The 17,432-nt window shown below is 42.9% G+C and overlaps 1 protein-coding gene across 8 annotated transcripts in view; it reads right to left on the bottom strand.

Moving 5' to 3' along the window:
• Vrk1 (VRK serine/threonine kinase 1) overlaps positions 1-17,064 on the bottom strand; it is a 79,175-nt gene extending 62,111 nt beyond the window's left edge. For 4 of the 8 annotated variants that reach the window (XM_076551340.1, XM_016005899.3, XM_076551339.1 and 1 more), the window contains exon 1: positions 16,927-17,028. In XM_076551340.1, coding sequence (XP_076407455.1) covers positions 16,927-17,028 — 102 coding nt within the window. Of the gene's footprint in view, positions 1-3,753; positions 3,882-16,912 lie in introns of those variants that run through there. The other 4 variants (XM_076551343.1, XM_076551342.1, XM_076551344.1 and 1 more) reach the window with 3 other exon arrangements.
• Positions 17,065-17,432: the final 368 nt, after the last annotated feature.

Genomic DNA, 17,432 nt, shown 5'->3' with positions numbered 1-17,432 from the left:
TGAAGTCTCCAGGAAGAAGATGGGGCCCCACAACAACAATTCCACGTGGACAAATAATAATATCATTAAGCTGACAAACACCTACAGATCAGCTTTGAACTACAAAGTGTTCAGAGCAATTTTGAGAGGGCTAGCTGAGATGATCCAGTCTCAAAGACTACTTGAATAAGGACTTGAGTTCAAACCCTGAACTTGGGCATTAAACACAGACTGGATAATGAAGGATATAGTTACCTTTCCTAGAATTTGACAATTAACCTAAAATTTTTCTTTTCAAGATAAAGATACCTTCGCCCATACCAAGCAGGAAGCAATTTTAAGAATACGACGCCCACATTCCCAAAGAGGTGGTGTAGGGCGGGTGGTTTTTTGGTCTTTTAATGGGTTTGGGGTCTGGGATAATTTTCATTGTTTATGGGGGTTGGTTACAAGTTGTTGTCAAGGGTAAAGAAAAGGGCTAAGCAAAGGAGATTATATTTAAGGTTCTTGTTTTTAAAAAAAAGAAAGAAAAAGAAAAAGACAATTACTAGTTTTAAATACTTTACATTGGATTGGATTGTTTTATATTGTATACAAATTATATATATTGAAATTGATATTGTTAGAAAATGCTATATGTATATTTCTAATTGTACTTATGTTCATTTAACAGTGTAATGCAATTTTCTGATCCTTGAATGTTATTATTACCAACTATTAGGATATAAAGAAATGAAAGTTAGTAGTTAGACATTATAATAGAACTTGTAGTCATATTAGGTATGTTTTCAAAATTGAGCAGATATATTTTAGATAGACAGGTCATCTTCAAACCCTTCAGAGATCTTCAGAATATGGCATTTAAAATGTTTTAATAACTTAGAAAATTTTTCTTTTTTGTTATGACTATGAGATATGTCAGCTCCTGGCAGTACCAACCTACTTCAGAGAAAATATGGGCATTGAAGAAACTGCATATGGAGTTAACTTTCATTGTGGCAAAAGTTAGCCACTGGACAACAAAGTATCCTCGAATCAACTGCTGACAAACAGGACAAAATGGACAGATGGGACATGAAACAAAGGACTACCGATTCTTGCCAAAACAAGTGTGGTTATGGCTTTATCAAAAGGCATCTTCTGAGGCCAGGACAATATGGCACCATCCCTTGAGTGGCCTTCGCAATCCGGAAAAGGTACAGTGCCCTTTTCTTCGAAGGCAGCTGGACAGGCAGTGGGCCGATGGCTTCTGATGTGCAATGGAACAGCAGCTGAAACAGTTATTCTTGAAGAGTAACTAAGCTCATACCCTGACATTTAATAGAGGGATATGGAGAAGAAAGGGATACTGAGATGAAGCCACATATACACAGCCAAGAACAATGGAGAGCTGAATTAAAAAACATCAACAATTTCCAGAATTTAAAATCCTGAATCATGACATGCAACTAGTGAAATTCAGGTGTTTTTAGTACATGGACTGCTCTCACCCAATGTGAGGTCGAACTATTGACCTTGTGAACATCCTACTTCACAAATGAGTCTGTCAGATACGCTAAGCCTATAGGCTGAAGATGATGCCCCAACACTGCGGAGAAACCTCAGGTGACTGTCCAGGCAGCTAGCTGTTTCTGTCAACTCACAATTTTTTGGAAGTTGCTTGCATGTACTTCCTGTTTTTATTTTTGTTAGGTAATATTATTTTCCTTCTTGGATCTCTGAGAGAGTTGAAGATTAGTTAGTTATAGTTGAAGACTAGTTAGGATAGAAAGTGAATTAGGTACATTTTGGACTTACCAAAATAGGATAGATAATGGAATTATTTTCTCTGAATTTGTCAAATACAAATGGACTAGACATTGTTTAGGTATTTATTACTTGTATATATTTATATAGTTATTGTACTTTTATATATAGTTTTTCTTATGCTAGTTATAACCTTTTTCCTTTTTTCTTTTTATTAAAATAGAAAAGGGGAAATATGGTGATATTTTATTTGTACTGAAATGTGATTTTAATTGTATGTTAATAAATAAAGTTGCCCGAGGGTCAGAGCTATTAAAGCCACCAGGCGGTGGTGGCGCATGCCTTTAATCCCAATACTTGGTAGGCAGAGCTAGGTAGATCTCTGTGTGGTTAAGGATACATCCCGCATTGGAGACACACACCTTTAATCTCAATACCAACCATAGAAGACCTGGAGGTCTGTACAGACAGGCAGTGACGAGGCAGTCATGTGGTTGGGTTTACAACCAATGAGAAGGCAGAACAGAAAGTCTATATAAAGACAAACAGACAGGAAGTAGGTCTCTTTCAGAGAGGTCTCTTGACTGAAGAGGCTAGCTGCAGCAGGCGGGTAAGACGGTTGGTTACATCTACAGAACTCTGTAGATGATAACAGTGTCACAATACCAAGTGTGACACACCTGCTAAACTATAAAAGCCCTTCAAGTTGGTCACCATGCCCTTCTGATACAAGGCCCAGAAGCCTTGGAGAAAGATGTCCCAGGTCCCCTTCCCCACTCCTGTTCCAAACCTCAGCCACACTCTACAGGGAACCTTGTCTCTTTAGCTAAAAATGACTATTTGGAAGTCCATGCCTCCTAAGACTGTCACTGCCCTTGATGTTAGACATAATGTCATCACAATAATGCCACACTACTATCATAACACTGTTTAATACCATCACTTCCAGGTCTTTTGAGCAGAGGGCTATAAATTGATGTTAAAGGAAAAGCACATCCCAAGTTCACAGTGGCATTTCCTATTCACATTTAAGATCAGAGTGTTCTCAGCTCATCAGACTGCACGAGCCTCACTTTTCTCCTCTGTTATAATCTTAGTTCCTAACTATTTTTACCTAACTCTAATGGGTATGTTTTTCTCTTGGAATTTTCAAAATTCTACACAACGTTTAAGAGGCCAAGGACATAGGCCAAGCCAGGTAAAGTGGGTTCAGGGGGACATTACTCCTCTCTGTCTCTCTCCTCACAGAACACACTGTTCAGCATCACTGCTAGGGAACAGGTAGAGTGCATTACTTATCTGCTGCTTCACATGACTTCTTTCATTACCAATACATCCTGAACGCTTGCAGCAAACAAGCTCAATACAAATACAAATTAAAATTAAAATTATTGTCAAGTTGATGGCTTCAGCTACAGATTACTCAAATTCAAAGTCAGAAAATACACTGGGTTGCTAAGAGTATAAGAAAAGGGGTACATCGATTTGGCATTATCTATCAAATCTGTAAATCATAACATCTTTGGTACCTCAAGTTCACTTCCAGCAATCATCCTATCTGTTCAACTGCAGCCCCATAACAAAAGACCAGAAACACCCTCAGCTTACAGCACAGGGAATTTAGCAATGGAACATAATTTTTTTTTTTCATTTTTGAGACAGGATCTCACTATGTAGCCTCAAACTCACAGAGGCCTGCCTGCCTCTACTTCCACAGTGCTGGGATTAAAGGCATGTATCAACCACCACTCCTGGCCAGAAAACAATTTTGGAAATAAGGTGATTCTATGTAAACAGCCAGAGTGACCTAAAGAGAAGCTCTAAGTGAGAAGTACCAGAGTGTCTTTGTGCACCCTACTCACATAAAGCAGACAGCGACCAGAGTGCTGCAGATACTGGGATGTGTGTGACGGGCACCTCCAGGAGCTCTGAATAACTGTGTCAATGTGTGCACATATAATGAATTAATAACAGAATGCCTTAGAGGTAGGAAGGTTAGTCTTCATTCTTTAAACATTTATAACTCACCTTATTGTGTACCTGTATTAATTTTTAAAGTAAGCTAATTTTAAAGAATTCTTCATGAACAGTAAATCTTATTAATGTCAACTGAAGCTTTTCAGTGCTCTTCATCTGGAACTTGCCAATGCTTCTGTACAGCAGAACCTCATGAATCAGCCCTGCACACTGCCCCAAGTTACATCACAATCAACGCATCAACTGTAGAAAAAAACTCAGCACCTCCCCCCAAAAAAACACAATCATACCTTCGTGCTTTGATAATAACACCTAAGTCACTCTTTACAGAACAATACTGACTCTAGCTTGAAAACAGTCATATATCTCTTGAAGACTAGCAACTGAAATTGAACATTGACATAATGTTCCTACATTAGTATCATCAGTTATTTTTGCTCAATTAATCCTAAATGAGTAAAAATATGAATGAATGAGTCTATAGTGCAAAGACTCAATTAACCATTAATTACAACACACAGCTCTTACATACAAATGAATGTAACTAAAACCATCACTGTTAAGCGACTATATACCAGGCTCTATGTTGAGTGACTTAAACACATTATCTCTGATTTTATAACAGCCACAAAATGTAAGTACTACAATAAGTGTACATACAGGGAAAATGCTTAAGTGAAATGAAGTAATTTGCCCATGGCCTCAGAACTAAGTAGCAAAGCAAACTACCTATACAAAGTGTTCACTGTTGCAAAAGCTACCTTCCTGAGCCTTAAGGAGTATATACTGCAGAACATGTCTTTTGCAAAAAATTACTCTAAAGGTGATAAAAACATTCCCTTTAATGGCTAACAATATACCTATACACTTAAATACCAAAAAACTACTTGGGCAAACAAGAGCATGTGCCACACTGCTGCAAGTTCACTTCTAGGAACTGACTGCAGAGTGTGTGTGGGGGGGGGGGGGGGGGGTTTGGACATGACAGCAAAAGCAGGTGATATAATCAGAAAGATGCTACTTTAGAATCACTCTATTACCAGGCACAGACAGAGCTTGTGCCTGTGGGAATAACTACTTAGAAAGTTAAAACAGAGGAATCACATGGGCCAAGAAGTGTGAGGTCAGCCTCAGCAACAAGAAAATCATATGTGTCAGTGTGTGTATCCATGTGTCCATGTATGTGTGAATATACTGACAGAAATTTTGTTGGCATAATACTAAACAGGATATAAAGAAAACAATTCACCAATCAACATGGTATCTTAAGACTGTATTCCAGAGTCAGATTCTTCAGCAACCCACCATGGAAATGACATCATTTTATGTTAACATCTAAAAAGCCCTAACAAAACTGAGTCACATCAGCTTACCTACTAAGAAAGCAGTGTTGCCAGGTATGGTGCATGCCTCTAAACCCAGCACTCCAGAGGCAGAGGCAGGAGAGCCTCCGTGAGTTCAGATGGTCTACATAGCAAGTTCTAGGCCAGCTAGAGCTACACAGTGAGACCCTGTCTGAAAAGACAAAGAGAGAAAGAGAGAGAGAAAAAAAAAAGAACAAGAATGCTCACAAGCATGTGAGCACATTGCATGTGTCAATCTCAAAGCTGGGAACCCCACCTTACTGAAAAATCCCTTGAGTTTAGTAAATGAACCTATTGACAAAAAAACCAATAGATACTTCTAAGAATGTGCTGATACATCCCCAGTTCTCCTCCAGCACCCCCAAGAGCTCAGTCAACAGTCCACTTCTCCAGTTCTTTTTTCTCCTATAAAATGAGCAACTTGAAATAAAGTCCAAGCCAGGTGTTCTACCTCGTGTCTGAAGAAGGGATGGCAGTTTGTTCTAGAAGCAGCTGTGAACCGCAGCGGTGCTATCACAATGACCAGCAGGTGTGCATGTCTAATCTGAGGCACCCAGGGCTGGTCCCAGAGGACTGCTGGTCTAATCTGAGGACCCAGGGCTGTGTGCTGCCATTACAGTGTCAAAAGCATGTACCCAGCCTAAGAATTCTCTTAACTGCCTGCTACTACAGAATGAACACTCCCTGAACAGAATGGAAGGAAAATGTTTTTGGATTGAAAATAAATCAATGTGCCGGGTGGTGGTGGCACATTCCTTTAATCCCAGCATTCAGGAGGCAGAGGCAGGCAGATCTCTGTGAGTTCGAGGCCAGCCTGGGCTATAGATTGAGTTCCAGGACAGTCCGGGCTATCACACAGAGAAACCCTGCCTCAAAAACAGAAGGAGAGATGGGGGGAGGGGGGGGGTTGAGAGAGAGAGGGAGGGAGAGAGAATGAGAATAAATTAATGTGAACACTGAAACATTAAAAAATTCAATAAAAAAATTAAAAGTGGGCAAAGGATTTGAATAAACATTTCCTGATCACAGACACGCAAGTGGCCTAACAAGCACAAAAAATGGTACATAGCAGATCATCACCAGGAGATGAAAACAAAGGGTACAACCTACTTCTCCGCTGCCACCCTCCGGACACCGCCCACCACTGGACTGGCTTATCCAGACTGAGCTATGCTCAGCAGAGACTCCCGCGGTTCTGCATCGGCACTGGCAAGCTCCACTCCTGCTGCACACCACACAAACACACTTCTGAGCTACCCAGGTCTAAGAGTGAAGGGAATCAGTGAGGATTCCAATCTGGATGCAGGAGAGTTGTCTCCAGAGTACCTCTGGGACCACAAGGTAGCAAAAAACCAACAGAAGAGGACACACAGAACACTGACTGGTAGACAGGAAGTAACTAGAGTTTCAATTCACCCAACACTGGTCCAAGACTGAAAAGGCAAGCCACACTCAGAATGTATAAAACTCCAGCATTTCAGTGAGACAACTCACTAAAACCGGAGAAAGACCATTTCTTTATTCATTTGTTAAGTGTTTAGCTGCTTGGGCACAGTGACTGAGGCAGGAGGGTTGCTGCAAGGTTCAGGCCAGCTTCAGCCATAAGGTGATCAAAAGAAAGTATTTAGCTAACTGCAGCATGTGGAGGCAGGAGTGACTGGTAAGTGGAACTCACATATGCTAGTAGGAAGGTTAGTTGGTGCGACCACTTTGGAAAACTGGCAATATGCTAAGATCTACTAAAGGTATCACACATTATAATCATCTATTCTGGATATACACCCAAATAAAATAAGTGTGCCAAAACATAAAAGCATGCGTATTTATCGTTATAAATGGTTATTATACTATAAAAGACAATCACTGAGCTAAGAAAGATGTACAGATTTACTGGCTTTGCCTCTGTTGTTGGAAGCTTACTTAGTCTGGCTGTGGGATTCATTAAGATTTCTTGTTTTGGGAGACAAGAAGATTATCACTCCTGCAGGAACGACTCTGTAAAGGAAAACTATCCACAGCCAAGGCTTCTTTTCTTCCAGGGATCTTTGAAGAAAGTCTGACTCAGAACTAATAGTTTCTTTTAAAGAGTCCTCCTTTGGTTCTAAAGAGCTCCTTCTGATCCAAAAGACAGATCACACAAGGGCTGGGAACATAGCTCTGTGGTGGAGCATTTGCCTCCCATGCACGAGGCCCCATGTTAGATCCCCAGCACCACAGGGGTAAAGGGATCGATACTCTAGCAGGTTGCCATTGCAACGTAATCACACTGGCCCTCTTTCTGTTTAAGAATGGTTATAGGTCAGATGGCAAATCACTGGTAGACGTTTGAGAAAACCATATACCACACTTCTAATAACTGTAGCTTGCGCCGGGCGTTGGTGGCGCACGCCTTTAATCCCAGCACTCGGGAGGCAGAGGCAGGTGGATCTCCATGAGTTCGAGGCCAGCCTGGGCTACCAAGTGAGCTCCAGGAAAGGCGCAAAGCTACACAAAGAAACCCTGTCTCGAAAAACCAAAAAAAATAAATAAATAACTGCAGCTTGCGTCCTCTCACCATCTCTCTCTCTCACCACCCAGCCAAGAAAGACCCCAACTTACCAAGGCTTTCCTCTGTAACGACTAGATACCTTCATCTACTTCCAGAAGAACCTACAATCTTGGAGTAGTCTATACTTCTCGGGCTCATTAGGCCTTAATGGTCTGTCTGTCTGTCTGTCTGTCTCCGTAAAGAAACTATTACAAAGCCACTTTACTACAGCCATGCATTCTCTATTCCAACGTTACAGTTAAAGCAGAACGCAGCAACCATGCCCTCTGTCCTAAGTCAAGAACCCACTACAGGACTGAGCAGTCTGGCAGCTGACAAACTATCTGCATCTCATCCTCTTTCCATTGCTGTCTTTCCTGGTCTCCTGGGTACCTCTCTGTCACATTAGGACTCCCCAGGCTTCTCTCCACAGTCCTCCTCTCAATCTGCAGGCGTGTGTGCATAGGATTTTTTCTTGTATTTCCAGTCTCAGCTGACAGTATTATCACATACTTAGGCATTATCACATACTTAAGAATGAAACATCGAATCTGACCAAGAGTTGGGATTCTAAAATATCTAAAAATGTCAAAGTTAGCTAAGTTCAATAAAAGTAAATTTAACAGAATAAAACATAAGCTCCCACATTTGCAGCCCAAAACTAATTCAGAACCACAGCAAAGAGCCAACTGGGTATAAAGGAGACTTAATGAGCTCTAGGCTGTATGCACACTGTTGTGAGGAGGTAGCAAATATTAACCAGTGTGGTATGTGGGGAAAGCCAACACCCACCCCTGACCCGATTAAGGGGCTACATCTACAAGACATGCAACTCCAGGTCCTTGGCACCAAGCCATGCCTGGAGAGTTGATTGCACTTGAGACACTCCAGCTTAAAAACAGGAAAAGCCACTGGTGAACAGACATGGAGCCAGGCCATGTAACCAAGACTTACAAACTGGAGGTGTTTCCATTCAGAATGACGGAGAACACCCGACCTTGTTTGAAGAGGGGTTCTGCTGGTTCCGCATGCTGGTTCCAAAAGACAGAACAGTGTAGGTGTCCACAGATGATAAGAATTTTCTTACAGTTCCAATTTAAAGGACTGTAGGCTGTCTCTAGAGTAGGGGTTCTCAACTAAGGATGACTTTGTCCCTCTGGCTGCCACACATCCTACAATACAGGGAGCCCCCAACCAAAGACTGAACCATCTAAACAGTCAACAACCCAGGGTTGAGAAGCGCTGCGCTGAATGTGACAAGCTTGCTGTCACTGGAGTTCCCTACCATGCACACCAGAAAATGTCTAGGGAAGGTCAAAGATAGAAAGAACTGAGTTGAAAAATATATACACTATTTCCATGACTTAAAAAATGAAAACTCCCTTCCAGTGTACTCAAATGATAATGGAGTCAGACTCAGGGTCACATTTCATAGGTAATTCTCACATCCAAATGTAAGCTCAGAACCACTTGATCTTGAGATGATGTTGAATTAGGTTGTCCTAATATCACAATCAGGGTCAATACTTGATCTATGAAATTAGATCCTATACATATCCTGTACACATAGAGGAACAAATTACTCTGGAAGCTTTCGTGCTCCAGGAAACAAAGCCACATTCATTCCAGAAGTATCAGGACAATTTCTAAACAGGTTTACCCTCATTACAAACCTCTCTGGCAAGAAGAAAGAGGAAAGGATTATTTGAAGTATTGCTGTGATGAAGGAGACACAGTTATCCTGACTGTCCCCAATCGCCTTCTTCTGTAAGAGCCAGGGAGCTCTTACAAACCCATGCAATCTCAGTCAGAGCTGGGATTAATGATGACATCCCTTTATCCACAGGCGTGAAAGCTCAGGATGGACAGACGTTTGAACATCCCAACTGGGAATCCTGCCCTTAACAAATACACTAGATGCAGATACATGGTTTCTTGGCTGCCTGTACTCACACCCATCTGTCGGGATGGCAGTGTGCCTGCTCACATGTTGGTCAAACTGTCACTAGGGCATAGGTGCCAAGCAATGATAGTTTTAAATGGGCAGCTTGCACAGCACTGTAAGAGCCTGCTCTTCTGGAGGGGGAAGTTCTGTGACAGTACTACGGGAGAGTCGCAATCAGGAGTGTAACGCTCTTAGCAGTCTCCGCATATAAGCAGATGGGATCTGGACTTTAGAAGGGAATCCGACTAAGTCAGTCGGCAGAAAGGCACTGCAAGCACAGGTGAGCAGATGCAGAGCTCCGCTCTGCCCACCCTGCATCCGTACACACCATCCTGTCTCTTATGCAGGAAAAGCCTTGACTCAACAAGTCATCACTTTTAAAACAATGGAATGCTCTGGTTTCCATTCTAAATAAAGCAAAAACTGCACTGTTTTCTAACATTATGTAAGTTCTGTTCGTTAGCTGGTTACTTTTAAAGTGACAGAGTCTGATGTATATATTCAACATGACCTTTTAAATGCAGGAAACAAATGAGATTCCTGCTGGTGAGCAGGAGGGGACAAGGTATAATGTGTATGAGAAAAGAAATCAAGAACTTTAGTGGATAAGACACAGAAGCCAAGTAGTTTCAGTCAGAAATGCAAAGCTTAGGACTGCTCCGTATCCCACCCGACCAGGAGCAAAGTGCCCTAAGCCAGTTACCATCCTACTGGTAAAGATCTTTCAGATGAAAGCATCTTCCGAAGACCAAATCACATCACAACACTAGGAGCCACTGTTCTTCATTTGGTCCTCACAATCTGAAAGAGCAGCTGAGCATCACCACCCTCGGAACAGGTCAGGACACACTGACAGAACACCTGAGGCCCTTCTCCATCACCACAAATAAATCTGGTTCCACCTACTTTTCTCAGTGGATCTATTTACCACTCTTTTATCTGTGATTCAACTCTTGAACCCTATTCAGATTTAGTCCAAAAGTCATCTACACAACAAGCCAATGGAATCTATTCTTCTTTCTATGCGCAATTTGTGAAAGGTAGCACTGAGGAGCCTGAAAGTCCAGATTTGTCAACACCAATCACTGAAGACAACAAGAGTCTAAAATGTACCATTAGTCTTGGTTATATTCTGGATAACTGACCCTCAAAAGCCCTGAGGTACAGGCTTGGGCACCAGTCCATGGCAATGCTGAGAGGTGCTGAGACCATTAGGAGGTGGGATCTAAAAAAGGTCACTGAAAGTGTGCCCTTAAAAGTGATACTGTCCCAGGCGGTGGTGGCGCACGCCTTTAATCCCAGCACTCGGGAGGCAGAGGCAGGTGGACCTCTGTGAGTTCGAGGCCAGCCTGGGCTACAAAGTGAGTTCCAGAACAGGCACCAAAGCTACACAGAGAAACCCTGTCTCGAAAAACAAAACAAAAACAAAAAAAAGTGACACTGTCCCCCTCTGCAACCCACAGAACCAGGGAGGCTATGTATATAGCAGGGGGGACCCTAGGATAACTGTGGCTTGTAATAAGTTTTGGTTTTACTCAATTACTGGGCAAGCCTCAGTGAAATATTTCATTATTAGGATAAGAATTCATACTGTATCAAGCTGACAATAGAAAAATAAATTTAAAAAGTGGGGGGGGGGGTGATACTGTCCCCCTCCCTGTTTTTCTCTGTTCCCTGAACACTAGGAGATGAGCAACTTCCTCCATCACACACTCTTGCCATGATGTCTTCTCTGCCATGACCCCAAAGTAACAGGCCACCCTACAATGAGCTAGCACCTCTGTGAGCCAAAGTAACCTTTCCTCCCTGTAAGCTGAGTATTCTATCCCCATGACAGAAAGCTAACACACTCCTAGGAAGTACTACAGATTAACAACATTATGAAACATCACTCTCTCAGCTTTCTAGTGGACCTCTGTCACACAAAGTGGTAAATCAAGAGTCATGGTCATCCCTGGGCCTCCTTCACATGGCCCTACAAGACTTCTCTTAGTATCATCTCCTGCTCAAACCTCCACCTAGTCAGCTGTTTCTACTCACCAGCTAACCTCCAGCCTTAAACTGCACCTCCTTCACTCCTCACCCCAGAGTGCCCAGTTCCTAGCTGAGACATGACTTTGCTCTACACACAGTCCCATTTTTGTCAAGACTCGGGCCATTTTCTACCTACATACATCTGTATGCACATTTACTTAACTGCTCATTCATTTCCTCCCATCTTCATTTTGATATTCAGTTTATGATCTATGGCCAACTGACTGTTTTGCAAAGATTTTAAAAAGCCATTCTAGGGCTGGAGAGATGGCTCAGAGGATTAGAGCACTGGCTGCTCTTCCAGAGGTCCTGAGTTCAATTCCCAGCAACCACATGGTGGCTCACTACCATCTGTAATGAGATCTGGCGCCCTCCTCTGTATACATAATAAATAAATAAATCTTTAAAAAAATTAAATAAAAATAAAAAGCCATTCTATGGAGAAAGAGGAGTCTTCAACACATGGTTTGGGAGTAAGTGGACATTCACAGATGAAGCAAAAAGAACCAAGATTTAAACCTCACATCCTGTACAAAACACTAGCTCCAAACAGATGACAGAAACGAGAAACAAGAACATCAAATTGTGAACCACCTAGAAGAAAATACACAAACATCCTCCCAATCGAGGGCTACGCACAGAATTCTGACCCCCAGGGCACAATCCACAAAGTAATGAACTATACCTCTTCAAAGGGAGGTGTGAGCTGTGAAAGACACTGTAGGAGAACGCAAAGACAAGCCCAGGAACTGAGAGAACATACTCACAAGCCCTGCATTTGGCAAAGATGGATCTAGAACATATTTTAAAATCTCTAAGAAAACAAACAATCCAATTATAAAGTGGGCAGAAGACTTGAGGAGTCACGTCCTCAGAGAAGACGTGAGAGGCAAATGAGCACAGGGAAAGATTAGCCTTCGGGAAGCGCAAATGGGAGTGAGAGCTGGATCTCTCCAGCGATGGCAGGACTACCAGACAGTGCGGTTACACTGGCAAAGTTTGGCAATTCCTTAAGCTGAGCACACACCACACAACCCGACAGTTACTCCTGGGCATTTATCCTAGAAAAAAATGGAATCTTTACACTCACACAGAAACCTGAAAATGAACACTCATAGCAGCTTTATTTACAATTACCACACCCTTCAATGGCTACATAAAATGACAGCTATATAATGGATAAGCAATTACTAAAACTAGCAAACTGACTAGTAACTAACTCATTCAAATTTCAGCTTTCATACTGTGTTTCTACACTTCATCGTGTTCAAACATCCACATAACGACCACTGCAACTGAAACACAGGACTATCCCTTCATCCAAAGAAACAACCCTAACCTAAGGAAATACTAGCCTGCCTTCCATGTCTACACTATTGTCATTGAGAATGCTACAAAAAAACAGCTTTGGCTGGCCACTTTCTAAGTCTGAGCTCCTACACTTTTGGAGGAAGGAAGCTGCTGCTCCTCTGAAAAGACTAGGACAGTGGAGCCAGGAGATGGCTCAGCTGGTAGGTGAGTTCAATCCCCAGGACCCACATGGTACAGGGAAAGAATCGGCTCCCACAAGCTGTTCCCTGACCTTGACATGTAGACCCATACTCACATAATAAATAAATCAACGTAAAAACCTCAAGGTTGTTCCCCTTTTGTTTCATCTAAGGTTCTTAAGGAAAACTTCCAAGAAACCAAAACCTCACTCTGTCTCTTTTAGGTGACCAAGGCTAACTGTCAATGTGTGCTGAGAGCTGTTCACAGCTGAGCATGTCCATGGATGTACCGCCTGCATACACGACATCTTCCCCGTCATGATGTGCAAGCTTCCCTCACATGAAAGCCCCTGCTTTATCTGGGGAGAATGCGGCTTTGCAAACTAACTGCAGTGAACTGCTCCTTGCACAGAAGCCTCTTTACAGCCCTTTAGAATCTCCTGTCTGTGCTCAGGACCCTGGCCTTCAGTTAGCTGTTTACACTTAGCACAAAGCTGGTGAGCTCTGTGCAAACTACTGTGTGCACCAACAGATACTCCTTTTGTTGGGGCCTGGTGTCCCACTGTATGGCCATGCCACAGTTTTCTTCTCTGTCATCCTGAAGGTTTGGGGCTATTATAAAGTGTCTATGAGTATTAATGAAAAAGCTTTTGTACAAATGCAAGTTTTTATTTATCTAGGAAAATGTCCGAGAATGCAACTGTGGGATCTTATGTTAAGCCTATGTTTAGATTTTGAGAAACTGCCAAATTAATTTCAGAGTGTCTGCATATAGATATATTTTACAGACCCACTAGCAAGTTCTAAGAAGATAAATTTCCAAGTCATGACTTCTGAAATATATTCTGCAGGCCTGAAAAAAAATAAAACAAGGCTAAATCTCTTAAGTATTCAGTTTTTACAAAACACAATTTAAAAGCTTTTCTGGTGTCTAAGAAGATTTTTTCCCATTACCTCTAGCAGAGAATTTGTAACTATAGAGAATCTGCCCGTTGATGGCCACTGCCATATGAAGCAATGAATTGCAGAGGCTAGGGGGGCACTGTCTACAGCAAAAATAGTAATACTCAGTCCCCGAGACAGGCCCACATGCAGCAAAACAGAGTAAGGGCCAAAAGATGGGACTTGTTCAGCACATACTTGGTAAAATAACTTGAGAAATGCAACCTCAAGTAAAGCTGTCATTGTTCTGGTTATAACACTTCAAACTCCGTATTTTTTAATCTTATGTAAAATTGAGTTATATAATGTGGTCTCTCTGAGGTTCTTAAAACAAGAAGCTACGTCTAGAGATGTAGCTGCTCACCCACCAACAACAGCCAGCCAGCTGATTCACTGAGAAATCTGATGCACTGACAGCAATTATAAGGTCTTTGTTTTTAGTCCCATTCTGTTCCTGATACTGAGCTATGTAAGGTGCACTTTCTTCCAGTGTCAGTGGATAGCTGCTTTAAAAGTACATGGCGGAGCATTCGAAAATTTCAAACTAACTACTCTGCCATTTAATTATGACTTCCATTTAGTGTTTCTACTTAATGCATGTGGCTTACTGATATATTCATTTTCATATACATGTTTAGTACTACTCTAAATATATGTCCATCTTAATTTTTAAATCCTGGAGCACAGGTTCCCATCCTTTGGACTAGACACCCACAGAAAGACAGGAGTTGATGCAGACTCATCAAAATGCAGTCACCAGCCACCTAACAGCCTGTCAGTCAATGACTGAGTGCAGAGAAGTCCCATAAAATGATGTCACCCAGTGACACTGATGGCAGTCAATCTGTATAAGTGTACTGTGGTGTCTGCAGTTAATTCATGTAAGCATACTCTGTGATGTCTGCAGTCAACTTGTACAAGCATACCTTTTTGTTGTTGTTGATTTTGAGATAGGGTCTCACTATGCAGCTCTAGCTGGTCTGGAACTATGTAGACCAGGTTGGCTCGAACTCACAGAGATCTACCTGCCTCTGCCTCCCTGGTGCTGGGATTAAAGGCTTATAAGGATACTCCTACAGTTCCACACAGTCCGTCTGTATAAGTATACTTTTCAAGTTCCACACAGTCCATCTGCATAAACATACTGAGATAGCCACACACAGAAATTGGTTCTTTTTTCAAAGCAAATCCTATTCATAGCATGTCTATTACAGATGTCTTTAAGGGGGGAAAAAAGTCAAAAGTTAAATCTTTTGTCTTTTCTAGACATCTGTGACATTCATTTATCATTTCATTTAAGTTCTCAAAGTTAAGAAAAGCTGGCCTATTTCCTGTAAGAAATTTAATTTTAGGGCCTGTCAACATTTTAAATGCATTGCTGTTATTTTTAAAATATACACATGCATACTTGAATAAGCCTCAGCATAAGCTTTCCATATAACCATTCCCTGGGCACTAGATAACTTATTAGATGCCAGGCTCCCTACTTAACACATCAACTCCATCATCTCATTTGTTTAACAAATAGACTCTCATCATTTCTGCAATGCCAAGCATACGCAGCAGCCATTACAGTTATCAAAGTGATTTCTGTACTGGATACTAGCGCTGTACCGAATCACTAATGCCTAACACACACTTGTTATCCAACTCAACCCATGTTCCTGTGTTAGCATAGACACCATCAGCAAAGCTGAGTCGCAGTGACTGCCATCTGTGGCACAACAAGAAAAGCCATTATTAAAGTGATGTCAACTTGCATTCCTTTCTACAGGTAGATGAGCATTATCTTAACTGACCAGAAATTTAATTCCCATCACAGTTGTAAATTAAATCTCCTCAAACATTATGACCAGCATGTCACAAAAAAAGTGAGATGCCTTTCTCTCTTTTTCTTTTTTTTCTTTTTTTTTTCTTTTTTGGTTTTTCAAGACAGGGTTTCTCTGTAGCTTTGCGCCTTTCCTGGAACTCACTCTGTAACCCAGGCTGGCCTCGAACTCACAGAGATCCACCTGCCTCTGCCTCCTGAGTCCTGGGATTAAAGGCGTGTGCCACCGCCGCCCGGCGAGATGCTTTTCTCTTAAACTCTTAAAAATAAGTGCTGTTCTACATTTTTATTTTTTACTGTTTTGAATTCTAGACTTAACAGATGGGCAATTCCAGAGAGAGAGAGAGAGAGAGAGAGAGAGAGAGAGAGAGAGAGAGAGAGAGAGAGAGAGAGAGAGAGAGACAGAGAATGAATGAATTAATGAAGAGGCTCTTCAACGATCTCAAGTTTAACCACCACCTTCCCAATAGCAAAATCGTCTTTGCAAAATCCAAGATCACTGGGGGAGGGAAAAGAAGAATCCATACATACATAAAGAATGGATGACTTCAAAGACAAAAAAAAAAAAAAAAACGGGTACCCTCCTCAGGACTCTAGCGGGTCGGTCTCTCTCCCCATCTCTCAAAAGACTCTAGAGCAGTTTTACACTGAGGCTATTTGGACTGGAAACGGTCTAAAACAAACTTTGACGATGGAGGGAACCTAAGTTTGCCTTTGAAGACGCTGCACCGGGAAACAGGGCACCTGCGGCGGCGACCACAGAAGCAGAGACAGGAAGGAGGCGAGAAGCCGGCGGCCCGCGGGGTGCACCCCGAGGCCTCACCGCACCGCTGCCAAGGAAGGGGCAGGCTCAGCCCGGGTCCAGGTCCCTGTCACCCCTGGTCCGCCACCCTGGCCCGAGCCCCGTTTCGGGCGTCCTTCTAGAACCAGGCTTCCGGCAGCTCCGCGAGCAGGCTAAGAAGCGAGGGTTCCCGGGCAGGCCCGACCCAGCCGCGGCGCCGCCCGAGGCCTGGAAGATGCAGGCGCCGCTCTGAAGCGACACCGTAGCCACCGTCCTGCCGCCACCCCGCAGCTCCCTACCCAGAGTTGCCAACCCGCGGTCCACAGCGTAGTACGAACTTCCCGCCGCTTCCCTCGACTCGCAACTTGTCTACGGCGCTGTCCCCGCCACACCGCGCAATACTGAGCATTCCCATTGGCTGAGAGCGGCGGGAGAGGCGGGGCAAGAGGAAGGCCACGCTTCCGGGCCAGCACTGAGGGCACGCCGGGAGTTGTGGTCCTTACTCTCGCTCCATGCTGGGAATTGTAGTCTTTGAGCCGCGGAGACGGGAGGGGGCGGGGTTGGGGAGGGTTCGGGGGGGGGGGGTCTTAAGAGCCCGAGGGCTTCTGGGAAATGTGGTTTAAGATTGCTGTCTTAACCTAATACTGTGGCTGTTAAAGCCAAAATAAAGCCAGGTGGTGGTTGGCGCACGCCTTTAATCCCAGCACTCGGGAGGCAGAGTCAGGCAGATCTCTGAGTTCCAGGCCATCCTGATCCAGGACAGGCACCAAAACTACGGAGAGAAACCCTGTCTCAAAAAACCAAAAGAAAAGAAGGAAA

This window comes from Peromyscus maniculatus, chromosome 14 (assembly GCF_049852395.1).
Source record: "Peromyscus maniculatus bairdii isolate BWxNUB_F1_BW_parent chromosome 14, HU_Pman_BW_mat_3.1, whole genome shotgun sequence".
Lineage (NCBI taxonomy): Eukaryota > Metazoa > Chordata > Mammalia > Rodentia > Cricetidae > Peromyscus > Peromyscus maniculatus.
Note: the sequence above shows the minus strand (reverse complement) of the source record. Positions and strands in the feature narration are given on the sequence as shown.